Raw genomic sequence first — 27994 nt, forward strand, 5'->3', positions numbered from 1 at the left:
GGTCCCGAGACTGGAGGACAGTTTCTGAGAGCCTTTAGTTGGGAGAAGGGTCCTCATGACCTTGTTCACAATAAAATAATTTAGTGCAGGATATTGTGGATATTGGGACAAATGACTTCAATCCCCCTGTACCCAAGATTTACACTCACGCACTTGTCTCCTACCCAGGAATTCTGATTAGGAAATTATTACATATTATGTCTTCTTCCCCTCTCTTCCCCTCCCCCCATACACTATACTCCTTCCCTCTTCCCTTTCACTCCGACTCTCGGCTTCTTTTGTTTGTTTGTTTTTATTCTAATTTTTTTTTTTCTTTGATCCTTTCCGGACTGGGTTCATAGTTCCTAGTCCAGATTTTTGTAGTGCAAGAAAGGATTTAGGTGTTGGGTTTTATTTTTGTTTCTTTGTGACGAAGTTTATGGATATCCTTTATGTAAATAGAATTATTTCCCTCAAGGTTTCTCTCTTTGGGCCTTTTTAGTAATTTACTAAGGAATACAGCTTGCTGGAAAGATTCAGGGAAAACAGAAGCTGCAACTGTTTCGGCATGAATGACAGTTTTTCAGTAACTGAGTTCAGAAAGTTCTTGAAAGTTTTACATTAAATCCAAAAGCCATTCTGAAAATAAAAGCTACATTAAAAGGTGCATGAGTTTATTAACTAACTTGAATGTGATGATCCTGAAAATAAAAGCTAAATTTAAAAGTTGCTGTTCAGTCCTTTCAGACTCTTTTTGACTCCATTTGGGGTTTCCTTGGCAAAAATTCTGAAGTGGTCTGCCATTTCATTCTCCAGCTCATTTTTTAAATGACCTGAAGCAGAGTTAAGTTACTTGCTTAGGATCACTGATCAGAACTCTGATCTTTTTGAGTTTAGCCTTGGCTCTCAATCCACTTCACTACCTAGCTACCTTAATTAAAAGGTACATGAGCATAATAACTGGTTTGAATGTGATAATCCTGAAAACAAAAGCTAAATTATAAGTAATGCACATAGTTAATGTAAAAATATATTTTGTATTACTTCATATGTACAATGCTATCATATGGTTTGCCTTAAGGGGTTGGAGGAAGAGAATTTAGAATTTTTTTTAATGAATGTTAATTTATTTCTTGCAATTTGAAGATATTTAATAAAACAAAATATTTTTTTTAAATAATGAACAAAAAGGTACATGAGTATATTAATTTGAATATGATATTAAAACTTTCAGATTTACTTTTTTTGCTATTCTCTCCTGTAATTGTTCCACTGTCTGATTTTACTTATTTGCCTATATCATTTCCCTTAATGACCTTAAATGAAAAATAATGAACTACCACTCAGTCCTGAATGAAAAATTATCCATTCTAGCTAATGAAATTGGTCAAAAAAGATTTGTAAATTCTTCAGAGTAAAACCCCAAAATTCATTCCCCTCTTTAGTGTGGGTCAGTTAAGTGGTACAGTGCTAGACCTGGAGTCAGGAAAGCCTAAATTCAAATCCAGATTCAGGCACTTACTAGCTATGTGACCCTGGGCAAGTCATTTAATATTGTTTGCCTCAATTCCACCTCTGTAAAATAAGCTGATGAAGGAAATGGAAAGCCACTCCAGTATCTTTGCCAAGAAAACTTCCAAATGTGGTAATAAAGAGTAAAACAGCATTCAACAAGAACAAAAAGTGTCTTAATTATAACATTCCCTTTAAACTAATTAGATGTTTTTGTAAATTTTTAGTTTGAAGTACTTATTGCCAAACTTATAGAAATGAAAATTGAATTTCTCTAAAATCACAGTAAAATAATATGGAGATTGTGTATCTCAGTTACAAAAACTAACACATTGTTTCTCTTCTAAAACTGCTGCCCAGCGGACTATCAGGAGCAATTCAAAATATATAACATTTCCATTTCAAAAAGGCATATTTAATAATAGAATAAATTATATTTGTGAGTGTCAATTTTTGCTTTCTTGGAGGTTATTCTTTTGTTCTCTGCTGACCACTTTTTACTTTATTCTTTTTTTCCCCTTTTATCCCTTCTACCCTTTCCCCACCCCCAATTAAGCACAGATATATTTAGTATGTACACACACACACACACACACACACATACATTCACACCCATCCACATAATCATATATCCCTACACACACATACATAGACCTACAAGCATATATACCCAAATATACTCAGACATATATATATATATACATATATATATATACATAAGCATTTACTCATATATAAAAATTGCATCTAAACAACAATATGGCTGACATATAATGTAGATTTCTCTTGCTTGAATCTTTAAGTTTGACTTTGTCTAAGATCAATGAAAGCCCTACTTTTTTTTTTTTTTAGGAAATTATACTCCCGATCCTTGTAGTGTTTCTATATATCTCATTTCCTATCCCAGATAACTCTTCTACTTTAATTCTGCTCCTTAATTTACTTTGCTATTACTTAACTTCCCCCCACTCATGAATCCAATCTTTTCCTTCTCTTTTTATCTCATTCTCATTAATCTACACACTTTATCCCACAACCATTATGTACTCCTATCTTATTTTATGCAGCCCTTTCCTCCTTCTATATCCCTTTCCCATTAATCTACACACCCTTATCCCTTTACCATTACTCTATACACCTTTATCCTTTATTCCTTACCCATTAATCTACACACCTTGCCCCACTGCCATAAATCTATAGCTCCTTCCATACTGCAACTTATCCCTTCTTATCTTCTCTCACCCTTTGCTTCCCCTTCCACATTCATCCCTCCCCATTCATTTCTTTATAGATTTTGGAAAGTGCTATACCTTTCATGGCATATATGTAGTGTTGCCTACTTAACCTATTCCCTTTGTGAATAGGTTTTCAGAACTATGAGCCCTCCTGCTACCTTCTATTGCCTCTGTGTCTATATTTCCTCTGCACCTCATTTGTATAACATAATTACTATTTTTACATTTTTCTAGATAGCTTTGCTTTTTAGAGTAGATCATATTCAATCCTCCCCAATCTTTTTTTTTTTTTTTGAGCTAGCCAATTAGTGATGTCAATCTTAAACAAATGGTACATATTTCCATGTAATAGACAAAATTTGTCCATTTTAAGTTACTTGAAATTAATCTTAGTTATATTGGCTCTTACATGTTAAATTTTCTATTAAAGTCAGATTTGGTTGAAAGTTCTGAAAATCTACAAGTTGTACAAAAGTACAAATGTACAAAATGTCCATTTTTTTTCATTCAATATTATATATAATTTTGCTGGATTTTTGGTTGAAGACCTAGTTCTTTGCATTGCCAGGATAAATGATTCCAGGACCTGTAGTGTTTTATTGTGGCTGCTGATAAGTCCTGTACACTTCGATAGCTCTGGCATATTTGAATTGTTTTTTTCTTGTTTCTCACAAAATTTTCTCTTTGATCCGGGGGTTTCAAAAATGTATATTCCACAAAGGCTCCCTTTGAGATGGTGGTGAATAGATTTTTTTCTCTTTCTACTTTCCCCTCATGTTCTATCACTCCAGGACAATTTTCTTGGATTATTTCTTGCGTTATGGTATCAAGGTTCTTTTTTTGGTCACAGCTTTCAGGAAATCCAATTATTTTTAGTTTTCTCTTCTTAATCTGTTCTCTCTCTCTCTCTTTAATAAAATGTTTCATATTCTATTATATTTTCTCATTAATATTTTTTTGTTGTTTTCTTTTGGTCTCATAACTTCATTGGTTTCCTCTTGCCCAATTCTAGTTTTCATAGAATTATTTTCTTTAAGATTATATTTCCTTTACTAGTCAGTTAACTTTTTTTTCATAATCTTGTTTTAATTTGGTAGTCTTCATTATTATTTTATTTGTTTTTCCTCAGTCTCTCCCATTTAATTTTTAGTCTTTCCTAAGTGCTTCTCTAAATTCTCTCTGGCCCTGGAGTCATTTAACATTACTCTTTGGAGTAGAAGAAGCTTTGTTTTTTTTTTAACATTACTCTTTGGTGTAGAAGAAGCTTTGTTTTTTTTTTTTTAACTTCAGTGTCCTCCTCCTCTGATGAACCCCAGTTTTTCCTATTCCCATAGTAAGTTTCTGTGGTTGGTTCTATCTTCTTTGCTGGTTCATTTTCTGAGAAATATTAGTGTGAATATCCCTAATTGTGAGGAGGCAGAATGGTGCCTCTTGCTTCACTTCATTTCTCCCTTCTGATCAGGAACCCCAAACCAAGAGCTACCCCCTCTAGCAAGTGCCTGCAGCCAGCAGCATCCCTGCCGCCCCCTCCCCCCCCAATCTCCCGCCTCTGTACTCACGGGTGTGCTGGTTCCTTCCCACCCAGGGCAGAGTCCCTGCAGCACAGCTAGGCCTGGTGTTCACTCAGTCTTCCAGGACTCATACCCCACATATGTGGGAGGTAAAGGTTTTTATGATTTTGGAGGAGCCTCTAGCCAAACGCAGCTCCCCTTAGGACTCCCCACTTGGTTTTTGTGTATATTTATGCTGAAGATATTTGCACTTCATGTGGGTTACTCTCCTGCCTGGGGTCTTTCTTTGGGTCTTCTCCAGTTGTATAGAGAGGACTCCTGTTCTGCCCCACGTTTTCTTTGTTTTTCTCCAGTCTATATTTGTCCTGAGGCACAAATTTGTTCTGTTTGTGGGTCTGGAATCTGGAAAATTTTAAATTTACTGACCTACTCCACCATCTTCCCAGAATCCTCCTCCAAAGATACATAGTATTAAAAGTTTAATATATGTGTATGTATATATGGACACACACAAACAGAGAGTACCTAATGTGTAACTATGTTGTTATCTCAATTTATGTAACCTTAGAATGTTTGTATTTAAGATGATGGTCAGCCAGAGGTTGTCAGAAGAGAATCTACACGACTTTCAAGAGAGCAGCTTTGTACACTAATATCTGCTGCTTCCATTAATTTGGGATCAATGATGTGCTATTCAATATTGGGACCATTTTTTCCTAATGAGGTGAGTGGTTTTTCATTTCTTTACCCCTGCAGGGCCCTCAAAAAGGACAGAAGTTATTGTTGGATTTAATTATTCTGTTAAGAAAAAAAAGCCATATACCATGCAGAACAAATGGCAGAACAAATATCAATAATCAGAATTATAATTTAGCAAAAACATATTAAGTCAAATCAGAAGTCCATTTATATCAAGCAATAATAGAAACTAAGATTTCATCAGGATAGGGAACTCTTGGATAAGGGAAACTCCCTTTACCAACAGATTCAGGCAGATACTTTTTCTGCAACCTAATATTCTCAGAGAATTGTCTAAAAGGGGCAAAAGATAGAATGACTTGTCCATGATGACATAGCCAGCATTTCTTAGAAGCAAAACTGGAACCCAATTCTTCCTGACTCAAAGTCCAGTTTTTTTTCTCCACTGTATAGCTAGCACTTATCTAACACTTTAAGGTGTGCCAAGTATTGTATGTGTATTATTCCACCTGATCATCACAATTCTGAGAGACTATTATTATCCCCAGTTTACAAATGAGAAAATTGAGACTGAGATTAAGTGACTTGCCTAGCGTCACACAGTTAAGCAATCACTGAAGTTGAATAGTAATTCAGCTCTTCCAGACTTCAAGTCCAGTGCTGTATCCCATATGCCACAGTTACTTGTCATTCTGATATAAATAAATCCTTTACCAGAAGAATATATATGGTTTCTTGGAGTTTCCTAGCCTATGTAATTGATTTCTGCTGAAAGTAACTTTACCAGACATTCTGATTTTTCTTCTTTTGTGTAGTTGTTGTTATTTATTTATTTTTTTTTTTTGGACCGTACAAAAGAATATTTGAGAATAACTTCCCCTGGTGTTTGGTTTACCAGTTTCTATTTACAAAGTTTGAAAGTCATTACAACACATTATCAGGTAGCACAGTGAGTTGAGTGTTGTTGGACCTGACATTAAAAAGACCTGAATTCAGATTTGACCTCAGGCACTTACTAGTTATATAATCCTGGGCAAGTTATTTAACCTTTGCTTGCCTCAGTTTCCTTATTTATAAAATGAGTATAATAATTGTACCTATCTTTTAGGGTTATTGGGAGGATGAACTGAGATCTTTATAAAGTGCTTTACAAACTTTAAAGCACTATATAAGCACTAGCTATTACTACTAGTATTACATAGTTCTTTGAATTTGTCTTTTTCCCTTAACAATCTAACTCCTGAAGTGTTGTTTAGTTAGGACCTAGAGGTGGTATAACAAATATAAACTTGCTTACATTTTCATTTCAAGGAACCATTAGAGCTGTCCTATTTATTAATTTAATTCCTATATTAATTCATGTTCAACTAATTCAGTGTCAGCAGTAAGATCTACATTCGGTCTTACTGACTTCAAGTCACTGCCACATTCATATTAGAGTTGATACTGAGTATTTATTCCCAGTGAATGATGATCTTAATCTTGTGGTTTTAAATATTTTAAGGCATAGAATCTGAATCCATCTTCTCCAATTCCCAATCCAGTGCTCTTTTCACTAGAGTTTAGAAGAATAAGACTATTACTCTAATGATTTTATTTTGCCTTGATTATGCTAATTTTTTTTTTCCTCTAAAGGCTGAAAAAAAGAATGTCAGCAATACAGTTATTGGAATGATCTTTGGATGTTTTGCTCTGTTCGACTTGCTATCATGCCTGTTATTTGGGAAATATGTAAGTATCTTTAGGGTTAATCTGTAAATTGTAGTTTATGATGATGATCTTTGATTTATCATATTTTCTCAATAATCTTTCCTTCATTCCCTTAGTATAGGAGTGATCAATGCTATATAGTGGGTAGAAGAAATAATATCATGAATTATTCCTTTGTTTATGCTTTTGTTCTCAGAAATAATGATTTAAGTAAAGAATTTTTGTCTTAACTACAGCTATTAAATAAATTTGTAGGCAGTACCCAAGTATAATAATAGCACGCTTTTATATTATGATGTGTGGTTATAATGTTATTTTGCATTTTGTTTAATTTGATCACAGCAAAAGAGTTTGGCAAGTGATTTATATATATATATTATTATTATTATATTATAATCCCCATATGACAGATGAAGAAACAGACAAGTTAAACAACTCTCTAAGATTGCACAATAAATAAATGCAAAAACTAGAACTTGAAATATATATTAGTGGAAGAAATACTAACATTGATGAAGCAATTTTTTCAACATTAAATTGCATTTAAGTATATAATTGCATTTTTAAAAAATTATTTTATTATAAAAGAATAGAAAAAAAAGAATATAAAAGAAAAGAAAACAAAAGAGAATATTGCCATGTGCCTAGCAGAACATCAGGGAGGATTCAAAATGTAGTGTGCTTTCTAGAACCCTCAAATTGGGGTGCCAAAATATACTATGCTTTCTAGAGCCCCCATGCTGGGGTGCCAAAATATACCGTCTGGACTAGCTCTCTGGAGAATCTTAGGACCAGCCCGAATCCTTGGTCTTAGTGGAGGAGTGATGAGGTTGGAGACATGAAAATTGTCAAAGATGGAGTCCCTTTATTTCAAGTCCTCTTAGCCCCTAAATAGCTTAGTACAATTACATCACTACATCATACTAAGCATGTGCCAACTATGGAACCATTAAATCACCACAGCACACTGTGCATGTGCTAACTATAAGACCGCTGCTATAGATATGTAAATTCCTTTTACTGTAAATATCCCTTGCTTCAGGTAGAACACAGATGGTCATGCCCTTCTAGACTTCTCAGGAAGGGTGAGAAGCACCAAAGGGAGATGGGGAGCCTAACCAGACATTGTCATCAGATTCCCTCTGGACTGAAGGGTCTTATACCTTACTCAGAGTTCTTCCACTATCTGCAGCCCTCTACACAAAATATATAGCAATAAATTATCACTTCAAGAAAGTATATACATACATACACACACACACACACACACACACACGCTCACATATATATATATATATATGTATATATATATATATATGTAGAAGAAATTATACTCATGAATGTATTTTCTTTACTTCCTTGTAAATTGTTCTTTTATTCTTTGCTGTGCACCTTTTTTATTTCATTCTTTTTTTCTTCCTTTCTTCTCTCCCCACACCTCTCAAGCAGGCTATAGTTAAGAAAGGATATATTTATGTGTACTTATGTAGACACACACAATTGTGCTCCTTAACTTGCCTTGTTGTTGCTTAACCTCTCCCCATCCACAGATTCTTCCCTTGTCTTCTTCCCTCACCTTTTACTTCCCCTGTGCCCATCCCTCTCTCCTTGCTTCTTTATAGATTTTGGAGGGTGCTATACCCTTCATGGTGTGTGTGTGTGTGTGTGTGTATATATATATATATATATATATATATATAGTGTTGCCTATTGAACCCATTCCCAACGTGAATAGGTTTTCAAAATTAGGAGCCCTTCTCTTTCCTCTAATGCCTCTGTGCCTATTATTCCTCTATACCTCATTTGTATAATATAATTACTATTTTTGCCTTTACTCTGCCCCAATCTTTCTTTTGAGCTACCCTATTATGGATGTCTATCTTAAACATATTGTATATATTTCTCATGTAAAAAAACATAAACAATTTGTCATGTTGAATTCATTGAAATTGGTCTTTGATATTGGCTCACCTGTTAAATTTTCTATTAAACAGAAGTTTGGTTGCTAGAAGTCCTGAAAATCTGCAAGTTTGTTGAATATTCATTTTTTCTTTTCAATATTACAGATAATTTTGCTGGATATGATATTTTTGGCCTGTGGTCAAAGTTCTTTTGATTCTTACTAGATATAATTTCAGGATCTGCAGTTTATTATGGTGCCTACTGATAAGTCCTGAACAATTCTAATTGTAGCCCCAGTATATTTGAATTATTTTTGTAATTGTTGTTTCTTGAAAATTTTTCTTTTTGATCTAGGGATTTCAAAATTTGGCAAGTTTTCTTGGCAAAGATACTGGAATGGTTTGCCATTTCCTTCTCCAGTGGATCACTATTTTATGTCAGAGCTCTCCACCATAACTTATCTGTTTTGAGTATCCCTGAACATCGTAGCTCATAGTTTAATTGATCTATACAAGGCAGTGATCTACAAGGGGCTTTTTAGACAAGAAAAAGGTAGCTGACCTAACTCAGGTGTTTCTCTCTCTTGTAACAGAACTCTATCCATAGTAAGCACATAATAAATGTTTGTTGACCAACTGACTGACTTTGGTGCAGGAAACATGCCCAGTTCTGGAGATACAAAGACAAAATTGGAAGGGATGCCTATACAGGGAGTCCCAAATATTGCAATTTTAAACTTTAACAGTTTAAAGCCACATTAATACTTTTAGGACACACTGTATAATATATACAAAATGAATACAAAGTAGTCTGTTAACAAACTTTTAGATTTCAAGTCCCCAGCATGAGACTTGAAGGGAGCCAGGGGAGTCAGGAATTGGAGATAAGGAAGCAGAGAATCCAGAAATGGCGTACAGCCAGTGAAAATGCTGAATCAGGAGATGTAATGTTATGTTTAGGGAACATCTAGGAGGCTGGATCACAGAATACATGGAAGGAAGTAAGGTGTAAGAAAATTGGAAAGGTAAAAAACTCACCAAGTTATGAAGGGCATTACAAGTCAAAAAGAGGTATTTGATCCTGGAGGTTTAAGAAGCAACTGGAGTTTATTTTTGGGGAGAAGGGGTAGAAATATGACATAGTTGTTCTTTTGCTTTAAGAAAATCAATTTGCACACTAATTGGAGCATGGACCAGAGCAAGAAGAGACTTGTGGCAAGGAAACCAAGCACAAATTATTGCAATAGTCCAGATAGAGGCTTGTACCAGGATGGTAGCAGTATCATGCCATTAGGTTTGAAAGGAAAGGCACTAGCTGCTGATGATATCAAGAAAGACTTTTGTAAAAGGTGGTGTTTGAATTGTCTTTTTTTTTTCTTTTTTTGGGGCAAGGTAATTGGGAATAAGTGACTTGCCCAGGGTCACCTAGCTAGTAAGTGTTAAGTGTTGAACTTAGGTCTTCTTGACTTCCAGGACAGGACAGTGCCTTAACTACTGCACAATCTAGCTGCCCCTTATCTTAAGTCTTGAAGGAAAGTAAAGATTCCAAGAAGCAAAACTGAGATGGGATATTACCCAAGATAAGAAGGGGTAGGCAATGTAATGAATTAATTAAATTTAATTGACAAGTTTAAATAATTAGTCTATAAATTTGAAAATCTCTTGTCCTGACTTGGTATATAATAGCAAGCCAAAAGATACAAAATAGACAGCTGTTTTTTAAAATATATTTAAATATAATAGGAGATGGAGTGCTACATCTGTCTTCGTCTGTAAAATTAGGATAATAAGTCACCCATCTCCTAGGGATATGAGGATGAGAATTTTTTTTTTGTAATGTGTTTTGCAAACATTAAAGCATTATATAAATGCTAGATATCATATGGCACACTCTTCCCTACATCTTGTAAATTCATTCAGCAAACATTTAGTAATACTTAACATAGAAAATGCAAGGTTGGATATATGGGAAAAACAAGAATAAATGCTCTGAGTCTCTTAGTACAATTTTAGATATAATGGATACTCAGTTTTGTTAACATAGATATAGCGCTGAAGTAAGTAACTCATTATTGTTATTTAACATTTTATAGCTTGTACACATTGGAGCAAAGTTTATGTTTGTGGCAGGAATGTTTGTCTCAGGAGGAGCTACAATTCTGTTTGGGTAAGTATCTGGCTTTCTGGGCTGGAGAGTTGGGTTGAACATCACCTTTCAAATAGTCATTCATTTTGGAATTTATGTGAGTTCATTTAAATCAGTAAAAATATATTTCAGTTTCTTTTAGTATGCTTGGAATTTTGTTAAATACTTGTGAGACAGGTGGTGAGAGGGTAAAGATGCAGGATTTCTCTTTAATTCTCTAGATGTAGAAACTGAGGCTCAGACAAGTTAGCTTGTCTAAAATAATATAATAAATGAAACTAGAATTGGAAATATATATTGTTCCTGAGAACAGTTCATTGAGGGCTAAGCCACTTTCATATACAATAAACAACTACGGAACCTTTTACTAACAAGTGTGGGACCAAATTAATACAGAGAAAGCAGATATATATTGAGGGAGCAAATTCATACAGAAAAAGCATATATATGTTGAGGGAGATAAAGATGTAACAATCATCTAGGTACAAAGTAGTGTTTTGCATCTAGTTTGTTTTTGGCAACAAGGGATCATTCAAAGGGAAAGTAAAGAGTAGTTATTCCAAAAAGCAAACTACTATGACCATGGCTTTCCTTCATTTTGTTAGCCATGTACCCCCAATATGCTGTCTCTTTAGAACCACATATGCTCAATCACTGGATGACTAGGTAGAACATTGGATAGAGTTCTAGGTTTGGAGCCAGGAAAACTCATTTTCCTGAGTTCAGATCTGGTTTCAGACACCAGCTGTGTGAGTTTGGATAAATCACTTACACTGTTTGTCTTAGTTTTCTCATATGTGAAATGAGCTGGGGAAGGAAATGGCAAACCATTTCAGAATCTCTGCCAAGAAAACTCCAAATGGGGTTGTGAAAAGTTGACCACAACTGAAAATGGCTGAACAACGACAACAGAATTCTCATTTGGTCAGGTGGATACAAACTTATTTTGCAGAATATATGCAGAATAATTTTCAGTAACTCTTAAAATAAAATAGTATTCCCCTTTTAACCTCTGAGTACTTTCTCTCTTGTAATTTGACTGGGAAACACAAATAAAACCATGAGTAACTGGTTCATGGATCTATAGCCAAGCCAAAATTTGTGTTTTATTGCCACAAAAGAGAATCCACACCTGCTTCTAGTCTCATCAAAATGTATTACTAGTCAAATTGAAATGTAATTTTTTTTTTGCTTTATTTTCCTTGCTTTTTTGGTTGCAATGTGGCTAATATGGAAATGTGTTTTGTATTATTTCACATGTAACAACTGATATATCATACTACTTGCCTTGTGGTGGAAAAGGGAGAGAATTTGAAACTCAGAATTTTTTTTTAAAAGAATGTTAAAAAAATAAATAATAAGCATTTAAAATAATTAAAATTTAAAAATATTATTAGTGTAGCTAGAATTAGAACATGAAGAATCTAGGTAAGAAAAACGGGTATAGCTTAGATGCAGAAGATTATCATCTTAGGTCCCACAAAAAGTCAAAAGTTTAGTAGCTCACACCTGACATTATTGCTGATGTTCATTTTTTTTTCTTGTCTTTTGAAAATCAGTTTAGGTAGTGAGAGGAGTTGAAAGAGAATAGAAGAAATGTTGTTATGCTGAGCTCTAGGATTTTTATTAGTAGATAATTAGTATTATTAGTAATAGTAGATGGTTACAATTTTGCAAAATCCAATCCTAGAGGACACATCAAACTGGTTGTAATGAAGATACCTATTAACCTGTTACAATTTTAATGTAGCGCAGACCCTAGTGAATATAAGCAAGTCTTTTCTTAAAAGGTATCATAAGTACTCCCTCCTTACCTTAGGCCAGCCAGTGCCAGAGATTTGAAGATAGTTCAAAGTCATGAAAGTTAAAGCTCTAAACTGAGGGACTTATAGCCTTTCTGGGTAATTCTGACTAAGCTATTCCATTTTTAGGGTAGTACTAAAGGATTTCAAATCAATCTAAGGTTGCTAAATTCTCACCCTCATTCATCAGTTTATCAATAAGTATTTCTTAAATACCTCATCTGTGCTAGGTACTGTGGAACTGTGTTCTCCAAACATTATCTCAAGAACCGGGAAAAAAAGAAGCAACTGAGTTACCCCAGAACAAATTAAATTCTTAAAGATCAGTATTCTCCTTGCTGTAAGACTGTAACCCAAAACTGCCTTATAATGATTGAGGAAATTAAATATTTGATCTGCTAATCAGACTGTTATACTGATCTGTTGATTCAGGTAGAAAGCTTTATATTTGAGAATTGTTTTTATTCTTTTATAGCATGTTGGACCAAGCTCCTGATGGACCAGTATTTATTACTCTGTGTTTTCTAGTGAGAGTGGTGGACGCCATAAGTTTTGCTGCAGCAATAACTGCATCGTTTTCTATTCTTGCAAAAGCTTTTCCAAATAATGTAGCTACAGTAATGGTATGTCTTTTAGTGCTTGCCAAATATTTGGCTTCTGAGTTTTTCCCATGTCTAAAGAGGCTGTGGACTCTTCTTTTCATACATATTAATATTATTTTCTTCTCCTAAAACTTTTATTATACTAGGTCCTTGAGAAGCAGGATAGAAAATAAGAACCTCAGAGTAAGAAGGATCCCATTTGAATTTGAAAACACACATTGGGTGACCCTGAACTTAGCCTCTCAGTGTTCCAAACAGTCCTCTAAGACCATAATTTACCAAATAGTAGAACATCTGGCTTCGTAGAAAGCATTTTCTCACCAGTTTTTATCCCTATGTGGATGGAATCACAGGTCTGGGTGAGAAAAAATACTGCATTACTATCTTATATTCCAAGACCACAGAATTATCATTACTGACTCTGTAGTTGCTTAGGAAGATGTAACCCATTTTTCACAACCTTCTGAAGAGAGAAAATTATAAGTAAATGAGGTAAAAGCCAAATTATTCCTTTACTTCTAATTTTCTTTGAAACTACTTTTCCCCCTTTCCAGCTAGATGGAAGCATGAATGTAAGTAACCACATTTGCCCTGGTACGAGATCTATTCTCTATAGAACAGCATGAAAATTTGGGTCCTAATCTCCCACTTTTAAATATTAAAAACTATGGGCCTTCCTGCTGCCATGGACTTTTTGAAGATTGAGTAATGCATGGATATAAAACAACTATACAGATGGTTATATCACATATCACTTTAATTTCTAGATTTTATACTGCCACTCATTTCTTACACTTCACTCTTAATGGGCTTTCTTATTTCCTTGAAGAAAAACTTTATTAGTAGTGGGAAATTTGCTTGGTATGTACCCTATACCTATACTGGTTATTATAAAAAGCTACCCTATCAGCAAAATAATTGCCTCTAGCTAAGTTCAAGGAAGCTAGCTTAACTTTGATGAGGGAAAATGGCTATGTAATAGTTTGCTTCTGGGTGACCTTTAAGAACTTAGCAGTTTTAATGTTACCAGTAAAACATGTTCACTTGGTTTTTCTTTGTTTTCTTACTTTTAGGGAAGCCTTGAAATCTTTTCTGGTCTGGGCCTAGTTTTGGGACCTCCTCTAGGTGGTTTTTTATACCAAACCTTTGGCTATGAAGTACCCTTTATTTTTCTTGGATGCTTAGTTCTGCTGATGGTGCCACTCAACATGTGTATTTTACCTAATTATGGTAAGACTACATTTCCAACTACTTTTGGTGCTTGACTAGACAGAATAGTCTTGTGAATGTATAACCCTTCCCCAAATTGATGAACACATGATTTATGTTTATCTCTGTCTATAATATGAATTGTAAAATTTCCACTTTTCCTTTTTAAAAAATGTAACTATTATCATGGGATTATAGCTTTGGGATTACAGCTTTATTACCAAAGGGGATCAGTCTAATTTAGGGTTTCTTAACCTTGGATCTGTAAACTTGATTTTCTTATATTTTGATAACTATATGACATGAACTTGATTTTTTAATATTTTGATAACCATATTTCAATATAATTGGGTTTTTTGTGATCCTATATGTTTTGTTTTATTCAGTTAAAAAACATTATTCTGAGAAGGGACTCTTGAATTTCACCAGACTGCCAAATGAGCCCATGATACCAAAAAAAAGATTAAAAATCCCTATTTAGTATAATCCCCTTACATCTAGCATAAGCTCTTTTATAGATGAGATAACTGAGAACTATAGTTTTAAATGATTTGTTTAAAGTAACAAACTACTAAGTAGAAGAGTTGGGTTATTACATTTAAAATATAATAATAAACAGTCATGTTTTAGCAATAAAATAATGGAGCAAAAGGAACTCCAAATGACAATCCATAAGACCAGGAAAATTTCACCATATAGGAGGGCATAGTTCTGCAAACTATGTGTTGTTAGGTGTGAGACTTAGCTATAAATAAACTTGTAAAGAAAGCAAAGCTTATCTCTAGCATCTGCTTAGGGATGATTCTATCTATAGTGGTCATGACTTTTCCAGTTGACACTTTCTGTTACCTCAAATCAAAACTCCTTTTTCTTCTTTACATTCCACAGTTGCCAGTTTCCCATTTCTCCATGCTATACTTTTGCTCTTGATTAAGTTGAAGAGAAGAATGCTGACTTGCATTTTAGCATGAGTTTCCTCATGTAGAAATTTCATTTACCAGTCAAATTCCTTTCCCTTTTTAGCACTGAGTAGGGAGAAATTGCTGGTTTTATTTTATTTTATTTTTAATCCTTCAATTAAAAATAAACATAATAATATTTCAAATGTTTCCTAATTTGATAGAGATAAAAACTTGACCCATGATTTCATTGGTATTAGGAACTCCCAAGTGAAGAAACCATGCAGATTGTACCTTCTCTTCCTTTGTAGCTTTTAAGAGAACCTTTTTTCCTTTCTTGGTTTTATTTAGTTATTTGATTACCCTCTCCCCTTTCTTTTTTCTCTTAGTCAATTGGTCAAGTATAATTTCTCTTCCTCTTCTTGCCTTCAACTTATTTTGTTCATGATTTAAAAAAATTTTTTTTCAGCACTCTTTTCTAAAAAAAAAAAATTTCCTTCCCTTAATTTTATTCATTATCCATCTTCTCTATTCTAGATTTTTATTCTTTGATTCATGACCCTTATATACTTATTTAGGCTTTTGTGATCTTTCTGTTCTTCATGAAATTAAAGCTTCCAAGGTTTATCTATTTGGTGGGGTTTCTTCATCTAAACAGTTTCTGTATTATTGTCCAGTGATCTTGTGTCTGGCCTGCTTTTTTTTCCTGCTATTTCTCATCTTAAAAATACCATTTTCCTATAGGTAATAGAAAGAATTTTACCTAAAGAAAATTTTAGAAATTTTCCTATGCCTTTGATCATCTAGGTCATTATTGACCTTTCCCATCTCTTTGGTATTTTTCCCCCTACATTTTCCTTGAAGTCTCTTTCCTGAGTCTGTGCTCTTCCTCTATTCTAGCCTCACTTGTGCTCAGGAACTTTGGCTCCTTAAGACAGTATGAATCATCTTTCTAAGCATCAAATCCCTATAGATTTTACCTATTGTAAGATGTCCATTTCCCTTTATAAGAAATTTCTTTTCCCCATAAAAACATTCCTCCCACCAATGAAATAATATTTCTCCTTTCTTATTATCTTTTCAGTCTTCTGCCTTCTTGTTCATCCTTTGGAAGGCCATCTTTTTCCAGAGAGACTCCAGAATATTTTCTTTTTCTTTTTAACCTTTAACTTGATTAAGATATGTCATATATTCCCCTCTATCTTTTTCCTCCCCACACCCCTTCTATATGTCCTTGTGAATGCCCACAAGTCATTCACTACTTTTGTGAATACCCTTGTGAATGCCCACACTGCATTCACTCCTGCCAGGCTCTGCTAATTCCCAGGCCCTCAGAGAACCCTCCGGTCACTGTCTTTTGCAGGGCTTAAACCATTTTTACCAAGCTTACTTCTGTCTGAGGTCTTCAGAGGTCTCTGACCATCATTTCATAGGAACAATGGTTTAAATACACGATAGAGCACTTGAGAACGGCCATGTTCAAGCTCAAGGTCTTTTATTCACGTGTTCACATCCTGCTTAGTTGACCTCCTGCTGACTCTTAGTGAACTGATGAGCTCCTGCTTCCTCATCCCACAGCTTAAATAGGGTCTATGAGGACACATGCACAGCCAAACAGAGAAGGAGACGCCTCCCGTTAATGATGCGATCTCAGTGAGACCAGAGTTCCTGCCCACAAGGCAGTCCCTGTTTCACAGACACCACTTCCCCGGGGGTCTCAGGCATTATTGCCTGTTTACTTCCTGTTTGCACTCCTCCTTAGATGTCCTCCTGTTCTGTAACTCAGCTCTGCCCCCCCCCCCCCTCAAAATAGATCCACTTGTAGGTGGAGTGCTATGACTTACTTCGTGATATTTCAGAACTGTTTCTTCACCATCCCTTCTATTTAATTTTTGTTCTTAATTCTTGTCATCATCACCTCATGTATATTTAGAAAGAAATTTCTTTAATGGTCTTTTTCTTGTTATGTTGTTGTTGTCCTTGGTCACTGTATTTATTTGCCCTTCCTGTATTTCTGTTGCCTAGGATATTTGAGCAACAGATAATTTCTTTAGATCTAGTTTTCTCTCTAGGAATGTTTTAAATACCTTTTTTAAAATCAAACATTCACCTTTTTATATTAATAGGTTCAGATTTACAAGATAAATTTGGGCTGCATTTTGAGTTCCTTTGCTCTGGAATATGTTTTTCCATTTACTCCTGTGGTTCTAATTAATGCAGAATAATTTTGTGTCGTTTGAATTTTTTTTCCCTTTACATTTGAAAGTCTTTCTCATAGTCACTTTGTAATTTGTTTTATCTTAATGGAATTATTTTTAAATCACTATGTATCTTGGAGGCTGCAACATAATTTTTATTCTTTTCACTTTTCTTTTTTTCCTAGAGGTAATCTGTGGATTCTCTTGATTGACAGTTTGTTGGCAGTGTTCAAAAATTCTCAGCAGCGTTCTTGTCATATTGTGTCCAGGTTTTTTAATGTGTTTTTCTGGGAACCCTATAATTCCTAAGTTGTATTGTTAAAGCTTTTCAGTACATTTTAGTTGTATGAAGAAACTTTTTAATGTTTTTGCATTGTTTTTAATGTTATTGCAATGTTGCTTTTTTTTCTTCCAATTGTCCTTTGCATCTATGTATTTGCACTTAAAATCAATTATCCTCACTTGTCTCTTTGATAAGGCCACATGGATTTGGATTTTTCTATTTTGCCCATAATTTTTGCTCTTCAGGACATATATTTCAGAATTTTAATTTCTCTTTTAAACCATTCAGGAATAAACTGCTGTGACCCCATGTTCTCTTGTAAATTTATAGGCTCCTTTTCCTCATTAGTCATTGATTCATTTCCTTTGCATTGCATCAGTGCCTAAATTCTTTTAATTGACCTAGAAGTTATATTCTCTTCTACTATTATTATTTTCCCTATTGGCTTATCTATTTGTGCTCATTGTTTTTAATGATTTTTTTTCCTCCTGATATATTTGGTAATTTCATCTTCTTTTTTCCCCTTTATTATTTTCTTTTACTCCTTTTATTTTACTCCCTCTTCTTTGATGATAGTTTCCCTTGAGTTTTGGATCTCAAAGTATCTCAATCAACCTCTTCCCTCACTGGGCAATTCACCACTTATCACTCCAGATCTTTGCCTTACATGCTTCTGGGAGACCCCAGATAGATACTGTGCTCTTTCCCTCAGGGTTAATGGAATGCCATAAAACCATACATATATTCTCTCTCAATTCCTCTTGCTCTCTGGTTGATCACTGTATTTGGCAGAACTAATATCTTGTATTTGCACTTCTGTAATACTGGAAGAGAGAGAAAGAGAGATAAGTTAAGGTATAAAGTTGATTTCTTATGAAAACAGTTCAGCTTATACAATCTTGCTTCCTGGAGGATTGCAGCAGGTGGTGGGAGAGATTGCTAAATGACCCTGTAAAAAATTAGGGATTCTTCTCAGTTGTTAGTTTATCAGGTTATTATTTTGTTTGGGTTTTTGGTGTTCAAGATTGTGGAGCCAGCTAAAATTGCTGTGTCTCAAGGGCATAGTTTCTATTTTGAAAAGATTTAATCTAGCCCTTTATTTTATTGGTCACCTCCTGCAATGTACTTAAAGCAAAGATACTTTGTTTTTGTTAGCTTCCGTAGGGCAGGGACAATTATGTAGTATGTGTTTAATAAAAATTTTCTAATGATTTGCTGCTTGGGTAACTAATTATTATTAATGGATTTGTGCTCTCATTGATGTTGTTACTCCCAGATTACAACCTATTCTTCACTTCTTTTCAGTCTCTTTGAGAACCAAATAAACAAACAAGAAAAATCTCAAAGGAACTCACTGAGCAGCCTCTCTCCTACCTTCTACAGCCCTTTAGGAAGCAGAATTATCGGGTGGGGAATCTTCCCAGTATGCTGGAATCCTTCCTCAGAAAATCTTGACATGGTATAAATAGGAGTAAAGCATGTGGGCCTTTTGTATGTCATCCTTCACACTTGCTACAGAACTGGTCTATCTCTTTTTCCTTTTTTATTCATATATCTTTGTTGTCTTTTACACAGATTCTCTTGTGCAATTATTCATTTGTAATATATTGAAATTATTACAAAAATAACTGTTTTCTATAGATGTTTCCTTACAGCTTTGTAAAAGATAGATGGTGGACGCAATATTTTCTCCATCTTTCAGATGAAGAAATAGACTCAGAGAAATTAAGTAATTTTTCTAATGTTATAAGGGTATGAACTAAGATATGAACCTGTCCCATATAACTAAAAATTCAAGATTATTTTCACTGAATTAAACGTGTCTCTGCCAAAATCCAGCAGAATTTTCTTTTTGTCTCTTGTGCCTTGATAAGATTGTAAGGTTTTTGTTAAAATAATGGTCCCTGCTCTACTATAATCTTGTGAACCAGCCTCAGTGCAGTTGACAGTGTTGTTTTTCCTGACTTATAACTTGATAAATTGTCATTTCAACCTGTGAATAATTATAGTGAAATGATTTTTAAATCTAAAGCAAGTAGGAGACACTTTGGGGGACTGTGGCATTGTTTTGTTTTGTTTTGTTTTTCAAATTTTATTTTATTTTATTTCTTTGCAATCTTTTTTTTTAAAAAATACATGCAAAGATAGTTTTCAACATTCTACAAATCTTGTGTTATAAATTTCTCTCCCTCCCTTCTTTTTTTCCCCTTCCCTAGACAACAGGCAATCTTATATAGGCTAAATGTGCAATTCTTCCAAATGTATTTCCACACTCATCATGCTGCACAAGAAAAATCAGATGAAAAGGAAAAAAACAAACAAACAGACAAATAACAAAAAGTGAGAGTTCTATGTTTTGATCCACATTCAGTCTCCATAGTTTCACTCTGATTGCAGATGATTCTTTCCATCACAAGTCTATTGGAATTGTCTTGAATCATTTCATTATTGAAAGAAACCAAGTCCATCACAGTTGATTATCACATAATTTTGTTGTTGCTCTTTACAATCTTCTCTTGGTTTTACTCACTTTACTAAGCACCAGTTCATGTCTTTCCAGGTTTTTTTGAAATCAGCCTCCTCGTCATTTCTTATAGAACAATAATATTCCTTTACATGCATATATCATAACTTATTCAGTCATTCCCCAGCTGATGGACATCCATTCCATTTCTAGTTCCTTGCCACTACAAAAAGAAGTTCTACAAACATGTTTGTACATGTGAGTCCTTTTCCCTTTTTTTAATGATCTCTGTGGGATACAGGCCTAGTGAAAACACTGCTGGAGCAAAGGGATATATGTACAGTTGATAACCCTTTCCAGATTGCTCTCCTGAATGGTTGGATCAGTCCACAACAATGCTTTTAATTAGTGTCCCAGTTTCCCTGCATCCCCTCCAACATTTATAATTTTCTTTTCCTGTTTTCTTGGCCAATCTGGGAGGTATGAAGAAGTACTTCAAAAAATTGTCTTAATTTGTATTTCTCTAATCAGTAATAATTTAGATCATTTTTTTCATGTGACTAGAAATGGCTTTAATTTCTTTATCTGAAAATTGTCCATATCTTTTGACTATTTAATGAATAAATGACCATTTGGGGAATGCTTTGTATTCTTAAAAATTTGACTCAATTCTCTATATATTTTAGAAATGAAGCCTTTATCAGAAACACTGGATGCAATATTTTCCCCCCAACTTTGTGTTTCTGGGGTATGATCTTAAGGGGTATGTGAACAACTAACCAGAGAATAGGAAAGATAGCCAGTCATAAACTCATCTCCAACACAATATTTCCACTCCCTTCACCCACCATTACTCAATACTTTTCCTACTGTCTAATGTTTGTTCTTCAGCTTCAGTCCCACAGAGTACTTATAACCTAACCATGTCTCAGATACCAGCAGCAGTCATGCAATCAGAATCTTAGATATCCCTTAGCCCCAGGGCATAATATTATTACCTTATGGTTATACATGACACAAGCTTCTCTGCTCCAAGCTAGTTACTGTTGAATAAGAATTTCTCCTTTTCTATCTCCTTACCTCTCTTTTTTGTTTTCACGTGCAATTGGGTGAGTCCCACAAGATAAGCAGACTGGAATGGGTTTAGGTCATCATAGAAGATTTCATAATATTGTCTTTCTCTCCCCCTCCCCATCCATTCCATTTCCATATATTCTATCATTTTAAATGATAGCACCATCTTCCCAGGCACTCAAATTCCCAGCCTCACTATTATTTTTTAATTCTTTACTCATTTACCCCATATATCTAATCATTTATCAAATCTTATTTTTGTATTCCCACAGTATTTCTTACATCTTAAACTATTCTATTAACATAACTACTGCTTTAATTCAGCTCTTATCAACTTTTACCTGTTACCTATCCATCCTCCACACAGCTGCCAAAATGATTTTTCCTGAAGGGCAGACCCAGCTATGTTACTCTCCTAATGATAAACTCCAGGCCTTCCTAGTGACTCTACCATCAAAAGCATCTAGCATGCTTTATTTTTATCTCATGTTTTACGTATTTACATAATTATTAATATGACAGCATATGTATATATTTTATTAAAAACTAAGATACATATAACAGCCATATGTTTATAATTTTTTAATAATAGAGGTTTACAATAATAGTGCAGAAGGACAGATAATCATTTCTTATTGGGGTGATCAGGGAAGTTTTCATGGAGTAGTTAGAATTTCAATTAAAACTTGAAGGATAGAACATTTTGATAAATGGAAATAGTACAGAGAGCACAGAACAAGTGGTGGAATACATGAAGTCTGGAAAACAAGGTATGTGTAGTAAGGCAAGAATGCTCTGGCTAGAATGAAGGAGAGAAGGTACAATGTGACTCTGAAGTTTGCCCTTTTTCATTTAGGCACTGGGAAGATAATGAATATGTTTGATCAGAGGGATGACATCAAAAAGGAGGTGTTTTCTCCAAAGATTAAGTTGGCAGTATGAATTGGGACATGGAGAGGAAAGCTGTTGGGAGATAATCATTTGTTGTTCAATTGTTTCAGTCATTTCTAACTTTCATGATTGCATTTTGTTTTTTTGTTTTTTTTTTGGCAAAGATATCAGAGTGATTTCCTGCTAGCTATAAACAGGAACAAAGAACTGGAAAGCAGGATGAGGGACTGCTTTTGGAAGCAGGTACATAAGATCTTAAAGCTGGAAGGATCTTAGAAATCAGTTGCTGAGAGGGCAAATTGCGTAGGAGGAGTGCATCAGCCTGTTTATTTAATGGTACATTCTGTTCTATGAGTTAAGATTTCCCAAGCAATCCTAACTTCTTATTTTTCAATAAGAAAAATCTGGGAGTAGCTAGTTGGCATAGTAGATAGAGCCCAGACCTTGAAATCAGGAAAAAACCTGAGTTCAAATCCTGCCTTTACAACACCATGTTGGCTCAGCTCTGAGTTCAAATCCAACTCAGATATTTATTAGCTATGTGACCCTGGGCAAGTCACTTTGCTCAATTGCTTCCATAAGAAAAAAAAATAAGGCTAAGTGACTTTTCCAAAGTCAGAAGCTAGTGAATGATCTGGAACCACAGTTTTCCAATTCTCAACCTAATATTCTTTCTCTCACTATACTATGTTGCTTAGTTTTGCTTTTGAAATGATAAATGTGTTAATGGGACTGCTGGATGAAAACTTCTACCATCAAGGTGATAGTAAAGATATGAGAGGAAATTTCAGAAAAAAAGTTGACATTGAACTTGGATTTGGGAGTATATTATTATTATTAATTATTAATATAACTATATAATTATATATAGTCATACAATAATATAATTTTTAGTATAAACTGATAAGGAGGCAGCATTACAGGGTGGCTAGAGATCTAGCTTCAGAGTGAAGAAGATTTGAGCTAAAGTCCAGAATCTTGTATATGTGACAGTGACTAAAGTTTATAATGTGCTTTATATAAATTATCTCAATTTATCCTCACAATATTTCCGTGAGGTAGGTGTTGGTGATGTTTCCATCTTACATATGAGGAAACTGAAGATAAGTGGGTTTAAGTAACTTGCCCAGATCATTCAAATCTTAAATCAAATCCAAAGCAGGATTTGAACCCATGACTCCAGACTTCAAGCCCACTGCTTTCTTTACAATACCTCTGTATCTCCATATAAGTGACCTAAATCACATTAGGTGAAGTCTCTGAGGTAGTAAAGAAAAGGACTAGAAATATCTCAAAAGGTTATTATACTTGGACAAGGATGTTTCAGAATAGTAGGAGGGGCTAAACTAAGTGGGCTAAACAAAGTAGTGAGAAGTGAAAGAATCTCCTAGAGATCACTTGAGGGCAGTTTTAATTAGAAGAAAGGAGAGCAGTCTAAAATAAAAAGAAGATATTTATATCTGTTTTGAAGAGGGAAATAAATTAGACTGTGGGGAAACAGAGATTGAAGATGTTAAAAAGAAGGGATTGAAATACTCCTGGTTAATTTTATGTAATTTAATCCCACAAATCAATCCAGTAGTTTCTTAGTATATATATTTACTTGTTTATTCTGTTTATTTGAAATTAATTCCAGTGGGTTTCAGGAGTTTTTTTTTTTTTTTTTTTTTTTTTTGGTTGTTAATATTTATTGTTTTGTTTTTGGCCCTTTCTGTATACATTATTAGATTTTCAAAAGGTTCCCAGGGGAAATGGTTTTATGTCCTTATTCCAGGGTGTGTGTGTGTGTGTGTGTGTGTGTGTGTGTGTGTGTTTTATTACAGATCAGATACTCAAAAAATATTTTTAAATGGCAGAATTTTAAGGTTCTAGCTAAATTGTCTTCAAAATATCAGGCAAGAATTTAGATTTGAATTTAAAAATAAACGACTCAAAACTACTCAGTTTGAACTCTGGTTATATAATACCTGTCTTTTGCTTTTCCAAAAATGCAGTTACCATTTTTAGCCACAAAGTGGCACCCATCTTTTACTGAACTTTGTAACCTCACCTGTTCTGTTGTATTGGAGTCCAACTTTTAAATATAGCTTGCCTTAGCTGAGTTTATGATGAGGAGACTCTCCCATATGCTTTGCTACTACTTCAACAAATCAGTATATAATGTGGTCTCTGCTCCTCTCTGTGCCTTTTCCAGTTTTCTAGTACTCTTCTTACAACATAGTAACCAGAAGAATCCTGGTAGAGTTTCTTCTTTTGTTCTATGTATCGTCTCAATGCAATTTAAAATTGTACTATCTTTTAAAAAACTACTGTGTCATATTGTTTTCTCACATTAAACTGATGCTTCCAGATGTTTTCACGTGAAGAGGTATCTCCATTTCTGATTTTTGTGCAGATGGAATTTGTTTGCTTTTAATTGTTAGACTTAAATTTTAACAGAGATAAGTGTAATCATTTTAGATTTGTACTTAAAGGCTACATTAGCCTTTAGAAACATTTTGTATCTTGACTCTATCATCCAGTGCCTTCACTGTCTCTCACTCCCAACTTTGGGTCATCTGCAAGTGTACCTTCATCTGAATCCCTGATAATAGATTTAGTCAACACAAGGTCAAGGTTAGATTCCAGGGTACAATACTGAAGCCGTTTCACTGGGTTGACACTGATTCAACCTAAGAGAGTAACTCTCATGACTGGTTAGGAAAGTTAGGTGCTGTTTTAAGAGCTAGTGTGTCAAATACAAGAGAGAATTTGTTAAGCAAAGATTTGCAGTCTTTTCCAGTTTCTGGAAAATATTTTCCCAGCTAGATCATTAAGTGACTTTGTGACCTTAGACAAGTCATTTTAGTTCTCTGAACCTATATCTTCAAATGAGAAGATTGGACTTGAAGACTACCAAATCTCATAGGTATCCATTTCATAATTAATAGGATTGGATCTCTATATGGGGAAGAAGGAGAAGAATTTTGAGAAATAAAGATGATCATAAAATAAGAATTATCAACAACTTTTTCAAAAGTTGAATTTAAGATTACTATTATTCTTATTATTTGCTTTGCTCAACAGAGTCTGCTCCTAGTGAACACTCATTCTGGAAACTCATTACTCTACCCAAGGTTGGATTTATATCATTTGTCATCATTTCTTTAAGTGGATGCTTTGGCTTCTTGGACCCTACATTGTCTCTCTTTATATTGAATAAAGTAAGTAATGTTAATATGAACATTTTCAATTTCGCATATAACCATAAATTGCCTGTGTCTTTGCTTTTAGGAATGGCCTCTACATGGACATGAAAAATATAAGAGCAGAAAGTTTCTCTTAAGCTCAGAGTTCCCTATTTCCTTTGGTATAGTGGTATGATGCTCCACCTGAAGTGAAGAAGGGGCTGGGAATGCATCTCTTTCTGACACTTACCAGTTGTCAGTTTCCTCATTTGGATGCAAAATGTGAGGTTCAAATGAATCATGTACTTAAAAGGCTTTTTTGCAAATCTCAAAAATGTTTTACAAAAGTTAAAACTTCCACTGGAAAGGTGACAACTATGAGAAGGAAAAAGTGACCTAGAAAACTTCAGGGAAAGCAGCATAATTCCTAATCTTTTTTAGATAGCCTTCAGATGATAACATTAAGCATAGTCCAAGTCTTCATTGGGACATTTTGGATAAATTGTCTGTGCTGTGTCTGTGGAGAGAGAACAGAAAAAAGTATTGTTTCAGGAGAAGAAGGTGTTGATGGGTTGTGATCTGCACAGATGAAGAGAATATCCACATTCATGAAATCATTAGATCCATTAAAATAATTTGAAAGAATTAGTACTGATAACTGGCTTAGCTTACAGGCCAAATTGATTTAATTATTAATATTTCTTTAATATGTAAATGATTAAACACTGTATTTAGTTTTTTTATATCCTGTGATTTTTTTCTAAAGTCTTCACTTCTTAGAGATAAGAAGATGAATTAGCTTAAATTCTGTTTTTTGATATATTTTGTTAGTGATAGACTTCAATTTTTCCTGGGGAGAAGAAGGGAAGAGGAGGTAAAATTAATAACATCATCTTTAAGAAAACATTTAAAACTCTAAACTAGTAAACCACTTTAAATTTGTATAGTACTTTACAATTTTCAAAGGGACTCCATATAGACATCTCATTGAGTCCATACTTATTTCTTTTTTATAGATGAATAAATTAAAGCCCAGAGAGGTTACTGACCTGTCAGCTTCTGGATTGTGAGAAGCACCCAGAACTTAAGAAGGAAGCCTTCAGACTCCTAGTTCAGTGTTCTTTTCTCTGTTCCAAGTTGTCCCTGCCACACTGCTCTTCCCCTTAAAAAAAAGGCTTACATTAGTTGAATGGAAGATATATTTAAAAAAGGGTCTTAATGTTATTAGTTGATTCATACTAACGAATAGGAAGATGAAAAGTGGTGGAAGCGTAAAAGGAGGGACATTATTTGAATCAGAGATTATTAACCCTTTTGGGGAGTTCATGGACCCCTTTGACAAATCCTGTGAAGCTGATGGACCGATTTTCAGAAACATGCTTTGTTTTTTTTTTTAAATTCTTAAATTAAAAAGAAGTTTCTTTTAGGGGTTACTTTAAATAAAGAAAGATGTAACTGTTTTCCCATACACATTCAGAGACCTTCTGAAAAATCCACTGACAAACTCCTGAAGGGTTAAGAACTTCAGGATCAATGACTTAGATCAATGACTTAATATGATTTCAGTGTAGTATTTTTCTTGCAGTTTAATTTGTCATCAGGATATGTGGGACTCGTATTTCTGGGATTGGCATTATCATATTCTATTTCTTCACCTCTCTTTGGATTGCTAAGTGATAAAATTCCAGTAAGTATTCTTTCTTTCATCTTAAGAATTTAAGTGTTTTCATATTTTCTGGTTGTAAAACACCAGTAATGTTTCTTTTTAATTCCTTCCTTCTTTCCTCTCCTTTCCTGGATATTTTTCCTGGATAATTCCTGGATAATTGTTCAATATTGTTTATAGTGGTTCCTGAAGCTTGATTAAAAAGGAAAGATTTGAATCTCTTTGTTATTTTACCTCATAATCTTTAGCCCCTTTTAAAGTATGCGCATGAAGCAAAATTTGCAATTTGTGGATTTAAAAGAAAATAGGTTTACAGTAGAGATCTTTTCCTCCCTATCTCATGCCTCTGTTCTAATTTTACAAGTAGCCTTTTTTTTAAAGGTGAGATTTGGTGAAGACATTGGCATATAATTATTATTTAATTCTGGAAATCATAACTCAAAAGGCATCTCTAAGATTAGTAAGTATGTACAATAAGCAAACAAGAACTTTTTCTTCATTCTCCCCCAATTTTCTTTGAAGGATAATAATGAGATGAAAATGTGGTAATTGTAAAGCATATAATAAGTAGCATATAAATGTAATTATTATTATGATGCTGATGATTGTCATTGATGAATTCTGTCCTTATCTTCATTCAGTTTACCATTCTTTTTTTTTCTCTCAAAATGAAAGGGGAATTGTTTTCTCTATTCATTTGAATCTTATAAATAGCATTGTCTTAACTTTAACTTCTGCTACTTTGTTAGTAAAAGTTTTTACTTGTTTTGATTTCATCTGGCCTTTGTCTTTTTTTTTTTTTTTTTTTTTTTATTAGTACCTAAGGAAATGGCTCTTGGTTTTTGGAAACATAATAACAGCAGTATGTTATATGCTTTTAGGACCTATTCCAATCTTGCATATTGAAAGGTAAAGTTTCTTTTCTCAACATTTATTGTCTGACTTGTCATTAAGAAGTCTTTAAATAATTAAGTAAATTTGATATTTTTGTTGAACCTCCTTTTATCAGCGAGTTACCTTTGGGGCTGGACATATGGAATTCTGGC

At 34.1% G+C, this 27994-nt stretch overlaps 1 protein-coding gene across 3 annotated transcripts in view; it reads left to right on the top strand.

Annotated features, from left to right (window-relative positions):
* The window catches only part of SLC18B1 (solute carrier family 18 member B1), a 47311-nt gene that overhangs the window by 7886 nt on the left and 11431 nt on the right, over window positions 1-27994 (top strand). For all 3 annotated transcript variants that reach the window (XM_003769450.4, XM_031964245.1, XM_031964246.1), the window contains exons 3-10: window positions 4822-4961; window positions 6572-6667; window positions 10641-10714; window positions 12971-13118; window positions 14171-14327; window positions 25182-25318; window positions 26868-26969; window positions 27766-27857. In XM_003769450.4, the coding sequence (XP_003769498.1) occupies window positions 4822-4961; window positions 6572-6667; window positions 10641-10714; window positions 12971-13118; window positions 14171-14327; window positions 25182-25318; window positions 26868-26969; window positions 27766-27857 (946 nt within the window). The remainder of the gene's footprint in view (window positions 1-4821; window positions 4962-6571; window positions 6668-10640; window positions 10715-12970; window positions 13119-14170; window positions 14328-25181; window positions 25319-26867; window positions 26970-27765; window positions 27858-27994) is intronic.

This window comes from Sarcophilus harrisii, chromosome 4, assembly GCF_902635505.1.
Source record: "Sarcophilus harrisii chromosome 4, mSarHar1.11, whole genome shotgun sequence".
In the NCBI taxonomy this organism is placed as follows: Eukaryota; Metazoa; Chordata; class Mammalia; order Dasyuromorphia; family Dasyuridae; genus Sarcophilus; species Sarcophilus harrisii.